We start from the raw sequence: 12168 nt of genomic DNA, 5'->3' as shown, positions 1-12168 counted from the left end.
CCAAGGACAGCTGTGATGAGGAAGAAACAGCAAGGCTCTCCACACATTCTTGTTCATTTGCTGAGGTGAGGTAGGGTACCCCCATATACAGGACCACGTCATATCAGGAGAAAGAACTACTGTTCTTTTAAAAATGTGTTTGGTTGTAAATAAATGCTGCCCAAGTTAACGTACCAAACTTATGAGACACTTAAATTATTCTGGAGGGCAGAAGCAAACCCTCTCACTTTGTCCCAGAGATGGCAACTGAATGTAAACAAGGAGAGGTTTAATGGTCTCCTCAGTAAGTGGTTAATTTGCTCATACCTTCATGCAAAAGGGAAATTTCTCTTTCCCCACCATGTTCAACTCCTTAATGTAACCATGTCCCCTTGGTAAGGATGCTTACATCTTGAAGTCATGTTTCTCCTTACATCTCATATAGAACAGTATCTGTGAAGGCAGCTAGGCTGGGAGTATGAGAGGCTCAACTAAAGCAGTGTTCTGACCTAATCAATCCTGTGGTTTGGTTGCAGGGGTTTGTGTTTGCACCTGCACTAGGGCCAAGCAGCAAGGAACTGCACAGAGGCTAGGAGCTGCACCAGCACTGCAGCCAGGGATGGGAAGAAGCAGTGGCAAAGAAAAACTGCGGTGGTGGGGACTAGGTCCGAAAACTTGTCTGTCTTGTACCTGAGCCAGGCTGTTCACTGAACGAGAGAGTAGTGTCTGTCACCATTTGTCTATGAAGTCCAAATCCAGATTCAGCTGCCACAAAAAACGGATAAATCCTGTAACGGTTGTTTCAGTGGGTTTTATTTAATTCTACATTTCATGAGTTGGTTTGGATCTCCATGCTTCCCATCACCAACAGGAGAGAAAAACCCAACTGCAAAAAGGAAGGAAGGGTGACTGTCACATAAGTACAGGTTGGATGGAGCCATCCTTCCCCATGAGCTCACAGATGCTTCCTCCTTCCTGCAATGCATTTCCCATTCCTAGGGGATTAGCCCTGGAGATGAATAAGAAACTCAGGCTGGCTCTAAATACTCCCCTTCTCCCTACAGCAGAGACCATTTGATGCTAGAAGGAACTACTGAATAGGGCAGGGCAGGGTACGGCAGATGTAAAAAGATCTAACTTCTCAACCAAACCACCAGATTAAAAGATGGCCTGGCTCCCTGTCACTCCTGAAGGAGACAACTAGGAAAGAAGTCACAGACCTGTAGAGTTAGGGAAGACTTGCTTTCTTCCCTTTCCGCATCTCTACATCTGATTTCCTGAAGGAGAGATGTACGCAATGAGTTCTGAGAGGGCTGAAGGAAAGATGGGGAAATCAAGTAAACATCCCAGCCCCTGAAAATCTAGGAGCTACCCAGCTACTCTCATTCCTTCTGTTTCAGAAATCTGTTTTTGAATAGCACAAACAGAGGACCTCCCATAGGAATTTGGAGGCAGCAGGGGATACAGAACACACAGGAACTGTTATGAGGGCCCAAACCATTCAGAGGTGGCCCTAAGCACAAGGAGGACAAGACTCCTCCCCCCAGTCAAGGTCCCAGGGGCTGGGGAAGCAGCAGTAAGACCATGGCAGGGAAGAAGGGAGCTCTTGCAGCATCAAGGGCTCAGAGGATTTTACTTTTTTTTCCTCTCCTGGGAACAACGAGGGCAGAACCTGGTAGGAAGGGAAGAAAGGAAGCAGACATTAAAATGTGACGGAGATCCTCCAAAAAACGACTCCATCTGACCCTCTCTAGCAGCCCCAAGATCCCATGTACATATGATCCCCAATTAATCTTCAATGGGATCACTTCTAAATACCCTACCCAGGGCTTTCCCTCTCCAGAAACTCATGAGATCCCCTTATCCCTTTGGTACCTGCAGTGTCCTTGCTTTCAGAATGCACTCACCATTTTCCTCTTGGCTTTGTCGTCAGGCCCACACAAGCAAAATGGAACCATTCAATGGAGCACTGGTAGGGGCAGAAAGCAAGAAGTCATTCATAAAGGGGAACTTCCTTCCTTGACATGTAATTTAGGGGCTACCGAAGGCCCCTTGATCATTTAATTATATAAAGCTTCCCTGACAAATCTGTAAAAGAGACCATGTTAATGTGCAACACAGAACAGGGGATAGAGAAACATGCCTAATTTCTATGCTGTTATGAAGCTTCTCTCCTTCCTGGTCCCAAGTTCAACCAGCACAAAAGTTAGTTCCTCTAAGGGTCCTCCCCAAATTCATGATCCTTCTTAATTCCCCTCGATAAGTATCTCCCTCCCCTCTCCATCCCACTATTTGGAGATGGGTTACAGCATTGTAGCAGCCATGATACTCCAGAAAGTGTGTAAGAGGACCCAAGAAAAGGCAGTGTGCACCCGAAAACTTGTCACCTCTCCTCCAAGTATACAGCTGGTCTGATAAAAGATATCACCACAGAAAACCCTGCTTCTCATGCTATTTGGAGATACACCCTTACAATGTTGTTGATTCAGGTATGTATCAGATTCACACAGGGCCAGATTCCCACCATGAGGGTCTCTCACTAATCCCTTCTCACTTATTCACACCAAATACAGGTCTCTTACATCTGGATTGTCACAGCCAATCATTTCTCCGTAGGAGACTTGGTGACAGAGGCAGTAGGTAGGTTCATTGGGGTCCACAGGCATATCCAGCACATCTGAGGGGTGCACATTTCCAAAGGTCACTGAGGGCATCCCATACTCTGTGCTTCTGCAGGGGGAAAGGGGAATCAGGTCAGCAGGGTCACCAGGAAAGGGCTGCATCACCTATCCCTAAGGTCCTACACATACACCCACAAATCCACTATCTTGGGGTCCTGTCCCCACAGGGAAGCTCTGATTATCCAGACCTTTCCTCCTGCAGGCAGGAAAAAGGAGATTACTTTCATTAGGAGTTCCTGCAGCTATACCAAGGCTCTTGCTTTCACTTCCCCAGGGCAGGGAAGAGGTAGTGGAATGATTAACCCCTAGTCTGAACCCATAGAGTGGCAGGACATTGGGCAGGAACTGACCGATTAAGCTGATTCTAATTAAGCAAGCTGAAACGGTCTCTCTCCCTCATTCACACTAAATACAGTCTTTTACACCCATGTTGTCACATCCAGTCTATCTGAATTGCAATGCTGTACCCAACCTCCTGGGTCTCCCCATCACTCACGTGCGGACAAGTTTCAACTTTTTCTGAGCCGTCTTTGGTGCCTCCTCATCAGAGTTCTTTCCCTTGGAGCGAGCACGAGCAGCTTTTTTCTCTTTCTGGGCCCGGCCCTCTGGTAGGAACAGGAAAGAGAAAAATTAAGCCTACTAGAAAGAGACATCTATAAGCAGTCCCTTTTTGCACACTAAGACACCCACCCCTTTATCGTCTTTGGGTCACATGCCCCATCATCTCTTCTGGGACACCCCACATAAACCTCCCCCCCCCATCTCTCTGGGCCATCTCTTTATCAGCCTTACTTGAGGTGTCTCTCCCCCTCAAACTGTAACAGCCTTTGTGCTGTTTCCTGCCACGCCCTCCAAGGCTTCATTCCATGCCTGTTACTTCTGTGGTCCTTTGCCCCCTGCCTTCAGCCCCCAGTGGTAGGGGACTCACTCTTCTTGCCCTTGCTGGAGGAGCTGTCATAATCACTTGACTCAATCTGTTTTTCCTTCAGGTCAGCCTCAAAACGGGCAAGGTCAGTGTCCAGCCGCCGGATGTGCTTGTCCACCTGTTTAGGCAACAATGAGCAACAGTGTTATCAGAGGACAGAATCCCAGGGGACCCAGAGAATACAGCAGAAACAACTTGGACAAAGAGCAGAGATCAGTCACCAAGGAAGCTGGGGATTCCCAACAGAACCAGGGTTCTCGAGGTACTCCTTGAATCAGGAATAGAAAGCACTGGGTCATGATTTTCAGCCCTTCAGACCGTAGCCACCTTATACTCCCCCGCACTCTTCTTCTTACCATTTCGTAGGTCTGCATGGCAAGCTGAACCTTGTCATCCCCAAACTCTTTGCATTTTCCATAGGCTTCCTGGATTTGCTTGAGAAGCCCCAATTTTTCCTCTGAGGACAGAGTCCGCGCATTGCTGATATACTCCGTGGCCAGTTTATCAATCTCTGACTTGAGGTCTGAAACAAAACCAAGCTCACTGTCAACAATAATCACAATGCCTTCTCCTAGGACAGGCAGAAAAACCCTGGCACTACAGTGCATACAAGGGAAAGAAAAGCTAACTAGCTGGAAGCTTCCTGCTTTGTCGCAGCATGCAACTCTGGGTCTCATCTCAGACACTCACCTTCTGTTCGCTGGTCCAGATCTCGCATGAGCTGGAAGTTTCTCTGCAATTCAAATGGTAGGTTCTCAATGCCTGAAGAGAGAGGAGGACACATGGAGGGGTCAGGCTGTCTAGGACACAGAGTAAATAAACACAAATTCCATCAAGCAGTGTTGACACAAACATGCTAGTCAGTTCATTATAATAGAAGATGTAGATACCAAAACTCAACTTTTTCTTTTATCTTGCATTTTCAATACAGTGATGTTTTTTAAGCCAACATCTCAAAGCAAAGGCTGTTCCCTACTGATCCATCCAAAAGGTGGATGGACATAGATATCCCCACTAGTGAGACAGGAAGGTTGAAGAAAAGATGAGAAGAGACTTGTGCTAGGTCAAGTAAAATCACAAAGCTGGAAACAGGTACAAGAATCTTATCTCCCAGTCCCATGTTCTTTGTTCTGGCCTGCTGCAACCTAATTTATTTCAGCCTAGTCAGTTTAGCACCTTAAAACACAACTGTAACCATGAACTGCTTTTACAGATTGGCAGCAAGGCTCAGAATGGATCATTCAAAATCAGAGATCAGCAATTCATTCCCAGTGTATCTTCTTGCTATTCTATTCACAGCCATGGGGTCCTTTCAGACTTACCCTACTGCAGGGGTGGCCAACCTTGGCCCATGTGCCACAAATGGCACGCAGCAGACTGGGGAAGGAAACAGGCAACACAGGGCAAAAAGAAGAAAGCAAAGCAGCAGATTGGGAAGGTGAGGGGATCACAATGGGATTCAGGAAGGTTTGGGGGCTAATTTGTGGCAGGCTTGCCAAAAAGGTTGACCCCTCACTTGACTTCTGGATGCGCAAATGGCCATACCAGCAAAAAGTGCCTGCTTTCTTCTTGGCCACACCCTGTCCAATCAAGTCAGATGTGACCACACTGAGTTAAGCACTCATGACTTCCAAGCTTGATTACTGCAATTCACATGCCCTGGTAAAACTCCAGTTAGGGCTCCAGTTGAGTTCTCGTCTATCCTTCTAGTCAAGGGTAAGGGCCCAAGCAGGGGCAGATGCATTCTGGAGATCAATATGTAGCAGCAGGGCTTTGGCGTCTTTGACCATGGTCCACCTTTGAGCTGATGGGGTCCACCTAACAAAGAGGAGAAGTAACTTTGCTCATAGACTCATTAACCTAGTGTTTTAAATTAGATTTGACTGCAGCTAGTAACAAAAGCCCATAGGTAAATAAAAAGCAGGCTGACCAGCACAAGACCTCAGAACAGAAGGGAACACAGGAAATCATAATCAAGTTGCAAATGGGACAGTAGTGGGACAATGTGTCAAGCCAGGGGTTGGCAACTTATAGTCCATGGGCTAAATCCATTCTGTGGAACCACTGAATGCACCTTGTGAACTCAGGGGATTCTGGGAGTGCAGTGGAGTGGAACCACAGTGGAGGGCAGGGAGGTTCACAGGTGCCACAACTGGGTGACAGGGAAAGTGGTAGCAACAGCTGAGTCCTAGCACTGACCTACCTCAGACTCGAGCAGGGTTATTCTGGGCTGCGGCCAGAAAAAAGTCTGCCAAATTCTGTATTAAGTAATCTCAAGTGCAAATGGAAAGATATATGGAGAATAACTGGGAAGAGCTGGAAGTCCTAGCACACACAAAATGATGATCTCACTGAGTTAAGTGACACTTAGTGGGACAGTTCATAGGACCAGAATATGGATGGGTATACCTTTTCTGGAAGAACGGGAAGGGAAAAGGGGACAATATACTGCCTTGCATATCTAGAGACGTGCACGTGTTCTGAGGTCCAGAACAAAGTAAGAACTGGACCTGTTGAAAGTCTTTGGGCCAAAATAAAAAGAGGAAAACAGCAAGGGATGTCACTGTAAATATCTATTACAGAGCACCAAACTAGCAGGTGGACAAAACTTTTTTTTTTAAATGAGTACCTGAGATTATCCAAATCACAGTACCTGGTGGTAAAAGGACCTTTTAATTACCATGCAACTAGCTGGAAATTTCACACAGTAGAGCACAGACAAGTTTTAGATTTTGTTGGGGACAACTTTTTGGTACACATGGGGCAGAAACCAACAAGGGTGGGCATTCTTAATTTGCTGCTTATGACTGAATGGGGAGGAACTGGTTGAGAATATGAAGGTGAACGCGATGAATCATGAAACGTTAGAGTTCATGATACCAACAACAGTACAGAAGAAGGATGGACTTCACAAAAGCTGACTAACAAGGTAGACCAGAACCAATGGGAGGCAGTGTAACAATTTGAAGGCTAATAAAGAATCTTATGTATGCAGGTGTAAAGATCAGAAAAGGCACAGGCACAAATTGAGATAATGCTAGCAAGAGACATGAGAGAGAGGGAAAAAAAAAGCACCATTTGTCCTAAGCAAAAAGACAAATAAAGAAAGCATAGCCAACTTCAGTACGACTTTTGACATTTTCATGAACAATGTCATGGGTGACAAACTAAGGTATGGTCTAGACAGAATAATCAGTAGCAACAGTTGACTGTTGTGCTGTGTCGAACAACCTTAGAGCGAAATGACACACAAACAGTGGCACAGGACTCTCAAACTCAGGAATCCTGGATTCTACTGCAAGTTCTAGGAAGGGGTACGTTCAAGTGGTTACAGGGCTTTCCCTACCAACTGCCCTTTGTTCTTGACTCCTGCAAACAAACTCCATTTGCCTCTGTTCCCTGTCTCTCTATGCAGCTTGTCCCTCCCAATACTTGTCTCAGCTACTATCCCACAGCCTTTCTGCCCCCCACTGTCTCTGTTCCTCTGGTACCTACTTTTTCTCCCTACAGCCTCCATGTATCCCACCTATTATTCCTCACCTCCACTGCACTAGTCTAGCTGATTTATCCCTCTCATTACAGGACCCCAGCCTGTGGAGAACTGAGATTAGAGAAGAAAAACATTTCTCATTCCTAGTGCATGGTGTCCCCTGACTGCTGGAAGCAGCAGTCACAGCAGTTGTGTTCAGTTCTTGTAATCTAGCGGCAGAGCATGCTCAGTACAGAAAGACTTCAGATAATTTAGCAGCCACTCTTTTAAAAACAACAACCACCACCAACCAAACAAAAAAAACCCAACCCTCTAACCAAGAAGGTTCAAGTGATGATTTTCAGAGTTCAGGAACTAGTAAAATTTAGGCAAATCTATGTTAATTTTTAACACAGCAAAACAGAGTCAGTTCTGTTCTTGCCCGATGCTTTGCAATATCTTTACCAAAGAACTTAAGGAAAACATAACATCATTTCTAGTAAAGCTGCAGACAATTTCAAAATTGAAGAAGTAGTGAAAAATGATGAGGACAAGTAATTTCCTCAAGCTGATCTGGACCTACTGGGCACGTTCAAACGAGCCTGCACGTGCCTCTTGCAGCGTCTCAAACCCCTTTGAGACACTGCAAGAGGCACCTGCAGGAACAAAAAAAAAAGTTCCCCGCGCTACAAATTTGCAGCGGGGGAGCAAAATTAGATCCCTGGGGTCAGAGGGGTCAAACAATATCCGGGGGGATAAGAACTGAAGCAACCAGAGGCTCAGTCCTCCACAGAGATGCTCTGGTAGCTTGCCAGAGCGTCTCTGTGGTTGGCCCTTTCCCTGGTCCTGAAGCATACTGCCTGCCCATGTGGGGCAGGCAGCAATGGGCAGGCAGCAGCACAAGCTGCAGGGGCCTGGACCTGGCTTCTGCCAGGTAAGTAGGGGGTAGAGGGGCTGGAGGAGGGGACGTTCCCCAATACCCTGTTCATTCCCCCCACTCACTGGCAGTAGCAGACATGGAGCAGGAGGCTGGAGAGAGCAGGGGAATGTCTCCAGCTCATTTCCAGGGGCTTGTCTGGAGGGGGGGGGGAGGTTATAGAGGATAACCCACATGAATGTGAGCTCAGAATGCCATGTGGTAGCTAAGGGCGCATCCAGACATGCATGGATATTTGTTTCCCTGGGGACAAGCAGCAGAAGCACACATTGTGCCACCACTACTTGTCCCCAGGAAACACCCATGCTCTGGTGTGCAGCAAGTTACCCTAGGTGGAGTAGGGGAGGCTGGGGCCAGGAACTGTGCTGGCCCCAGTAGCCTTACCTGGGGACTTCCAGGAGTTGCAGCCATAGCAGGAAGCGTGGGCAGCAGCCAGAGTGTAGCTCCAGCCAGCCAGGCACCAGTTTTGGGCGGCACATGCTGCTGTCAAGTGTCACCCCACTTTTTTTCAGTGTGCGTTTTTTTGACCCTGGAAACTCCTAGGGTCAACCCTCCCCTGCCCCCCACCAAGTAAAGTAGCAGCATGGGGAATGCCTGCACTTACAGTGTGCGGTGCCACAAATGAGTCTGCGCTCGTCTGGATGCGGCCTAAGAGTGCAAATGTGATCCTTGGATGTAGGACAAAAAGAACATCAAATTGAAATTAGGAGGTGGCATTGCTCTTATGCATGGCATTAGCAAAGACATTACTGGAATGCTGTGCTCAGTTTAGGTTGTCCACAATTTTAAAAGTCAACATACTGAAAAAAGAGAAGGGAAAAAAAAAAAAAATCAGGAAACTACTGCAAGAAACCTGTTGCAGAATGAAAGACTAATAAGCCTGATCTTTAAAGTTGTTAAAGAACAATGGGAGTTACTAAGGCATGTAGTAGATTCTCTAGTACTTGAGTTCTTTAAATCAAGACTACTCTTTTTTAAAGAAATCCTCTATAGAATCATTCTACCGGACCCCTCCGCTCAAAAGCTGCAATGCTGTTCCTAAATCATCCCTGTCTGACGCTTATCCCACTTCCTCTTGAAAATCTCTAATGAAGATTCCACAAATTCCCTGGGTAGTCTTATTCATGAATTTACTCTTCTGGCATTAAAGAAGTTTTTCCTAATACTACATTTATTAAAACAGAAGATGACCCTGATTATAAGATGACCCCCCAATAATTTGATTCTATATGTGGAAAGTGTTGAAGTTTGTTATAATTTTCCAGGTATAGAATCTAATTTTGGAGGAGACTTGCCTTGAATTTGTTCCCCTCCCATGGCTACAGAAAGTAAAATAAATCTGTGGGGATCAAGTAGCACCTTTGGTCTCTGCTTCCCCAAACTTTTTCCCCTAGCAGCTCCTTCCCCCTCTCCTTACTTGCTCTCCCCAAGTACATGGAAGTAAATACCAAACTTCAAAACAAACCTTGAAATTAAACCTCTGTAGCTATTTAAATATAGCATCCATGCACTTAGTTCATCCAGAATTGATGCGTGTTACCTTTTTTCAAAGCTGCTGCAAGTTTTAACACATGTAGTCCATAAACACCCCTTTGAGCAGTATGTTGGCACCTACAAAACCCAAGGCTTATGATTTACTATATCATTCTCTGGGCGGGCCCAATACACTCAACAGCATTTCAGCCCTGGTGATCCCACAGCTCAGCATTGCTCAGTATCCATATACTCCAGATACCATCCACAAAGGATCTGTGTGCTAATTATCCCTCAACTCATGTCTGGAACTGGGTGTTCTCATCACAAGTCCTGGGATGCTCCAAAACTATATGCAGAAGAGGCGTGGGGTAATCTGGTCTGGCTTCACCTCATACATGATTAGTGTGGCCCATCCTCCAAGACAGGCTGAGAGAAGGGGCGACAGAGGGATTCTGAATGAATTGTTTTGGGTCCCGTTTTTTTATGTTTGCCAGGTATTTAAGGCTGGTGAAGAAACAGGAATAATTGCAAATGGGAAAGGAAGGCACAGCTCAGCTCTGGGAGGAAAGAGGAAGTGAAAATGCATGCAATGTAATGGCTCATCATGACTTGAAAGAATCAGCAGTGAGGGGGGCTATGTTTAATGGGCGCTACCACAAATTTTATTCGGATGGGCTGTACTAGCTTAGCTTCCTGGTAGGTTCCCATCAGCATCTCAGCCTTTTGGTTAAGACACGGGTGGGAAAAAATGTGGCCTGGGGGCTGGATACGGCCCGCCAGGCCATTCTATTCGGCCCGTGGGGCCCCTAAAAAAATGTAGAAGATTAATATTTATCTGCCCCTGGCTGCCTATCATGAGGCTCTCGATGGCTTGCCAAAACTCAGTAAGTGGCCCTCCACCCAAAATAATTGCCTGCCCCTGGGTTAAGATCAAGCATTTTTGGTACCAAGGGGAAGGTTTCAGAACTGGGTCTGGTACTCCCAGTGCTGGTTGGGTACCGTAGCCCCTCCAGCCCTGGCACCAGCTCCCAGTGGAGGAACACCCACGTGTTTTTTTAAGGCCCAAAAAAGATTTACATCAGCATGTTTGCCCAATATGGGCTATGTGTTTTATAGTCATGCTCAGTGTTGACTGTATTTAATCAACTTCATAATCAGTTTCCATTGCTGAGCACATGCTGGTTTTGGCAGCAGTTTAATAATATGTTCAGTGAGCTTACCTTATATGCAATTATAAGACAAGGAACATTTTGCCCCTTGTTTTCCTGTTCTTCATTCCATACTATGAGTAACCTTTTCTCCCTACATTTCCTTCCCTCTTTTTATCCCTTGGGGTCTCTTCCTTCCTTTCTTTATTCAAGTTACTACTCTCTTTACCTTCTTCCTCCATTTTCTCTCTCTCACACATTCTCAATTTGTCACCACTCTTGATTTTCCTGAGCTATTTCTTGCACAAACCCTTCTTTCCCCAAGAAAAAAGGTCTCACTTTTCCTGCCACATCCTTAAAAGTAAGACATTCACACCATGCAGAATTTTTCTTTCATAGTCAGAGATACACATTTAATATTCTTCCAAAAACTAGAACATGTCCCCAGGACCAACCTCCTTCCACAAGTAAAAATGCAGAGGACAAGTTAGACTTGTCGATATTTGAAGACAAAAACAGTTATTTGATCCAAAATCATTAATTTTTCACACTGAAAGCCTGTGTAGCTACACATACTGCTGTTACCCTTTAACTTTCTACATGTCTAGCACTTGTTCCTTTATTTGGCTTGTTTACACACATTTGATCAGTACACCACATCCGTAGTTACAGCAATACATCTTACATTACCTGCATCCCTTCACTGCATCTACAGCATCCTTTATCCTCACGTAGCACTGTTTTGCGTTAACTGTAGCACATGCCAGGCTTCCTTGCTTTTTTCTTAGACATGCTGCAATCTAGGTAACTTTTGCACCAGATTATAGGATGCTTCAAGGAAGCCAGGAAAGTTTTGAGAAAGGGGGGAGGGGGTCTTACTCATAACCCGTTTCACCACATCCTGGAATTCACCTGGTGTCAAGCGGTATTACTGAGCTAGTCTGTCATAACTAGATGACTCTGATTGCTGTGCTTCTCTCACTTACTGAGTCAGAAAAGCAGATCTTGGAGTACATGTAGTATGGCGCCCAGACTGGCACCAAAACTTTTGAAGCTGTTTGAGTATTTCAAAGAGAGACAGATGAAAATGAAATTCACATAACCCCATGGAATTTAGCATACTGTATATGATCAACTACTCTCAATGTAGTGCTGTCTTTTAGTCCAGCCAACAAATGTAGATCATTTGGTTATTTAAATGCTCCAAAAGCTTTAGAATATAGGACCTCCATACTGATCTTGTCCTGGTACTGCAAAGGCTTGTATGCCAGGATCTAAAGAAATTCAGCTCCAGACACAAAAGTGAAACAGCTCTATACTGCAGAAGCAAGGTGAATCCTAAGTGGATTAACTGTATCAACTCTTATTTTAGATGACCTAACTTCTGCTTCCATGACTTAAACTGGAAATCTTAAAAAAGGGAGGAGGGAGGACCCAGGCAACTACAGGACTGTCAGTCTTACCTCAATCCTAGGGAAACTCTTTGAGAAGATCTTCAAGGAGCACATCTGTGATGGGCTGGCTTCAGGGATGATGCTCAAGGGAAACCAGCA

The 12168-nt window shown here is 45.5% G+C and overlaps 1 protein-coding gene across 1 annotated transcript in view; it reads right to left on the bottom strand.

The window, feature by feature from the left end:
* Positions 1-770: 770 nt before the first annotated feature.
* Positions 771-12168, bottom strand: part of ING4 (inhibitor of growth family member 4) — a 25034-nt gene continuing 13636 nt past the window's right edge. Inside the window, exons 2-8 of the mRNA XM_019527134.1 lie at positions 4276-4347; positions 3942-4108; positions 3589-3703; positions 3157-3265; positions 2562-2709; positions 1887-1948; positions 771-1651 (exon numbers count right to left, since the gene is read on the bottom strand). Of these exons, the coding sequence (XP_019382679.1) occupies positions 1612-1651; positions 1887-1948; positions 2562-2709; positions 3157-3265; positions 3589-3703; positions 3942-4108; positions 4276-4347 (713 nt within the window). The 3' untranslated portion in view covers positions 771-1611. The remainder of the gene's footprint in view (positions 1652-1886; positions 1949-2561; positions 2710-3156; positions 3266-3588; positions 3704-3941; positions 4109-4275; positions 4348-12168) is intronic.

Source organism: Gavialis gangeticus, unplaced genomic scaffold, assembly GCF_001723915.1.
Source record: "Gavialis gangeticus isolate Ggan-Ray unplaced genomic scaffold, GavGan_comp1, whole genome shotgun sequence".
NCBI lineage: Eukaryota > Metazoa > Chordata > Crocodylia > Gavialidae > Gavialis > Gavialis gangeticus.
The sequence above is the reverse complement of the archived record's forward strand: the minus strand, read 5'-3'. Positions and strand labels throughout refer to the sequence as shown.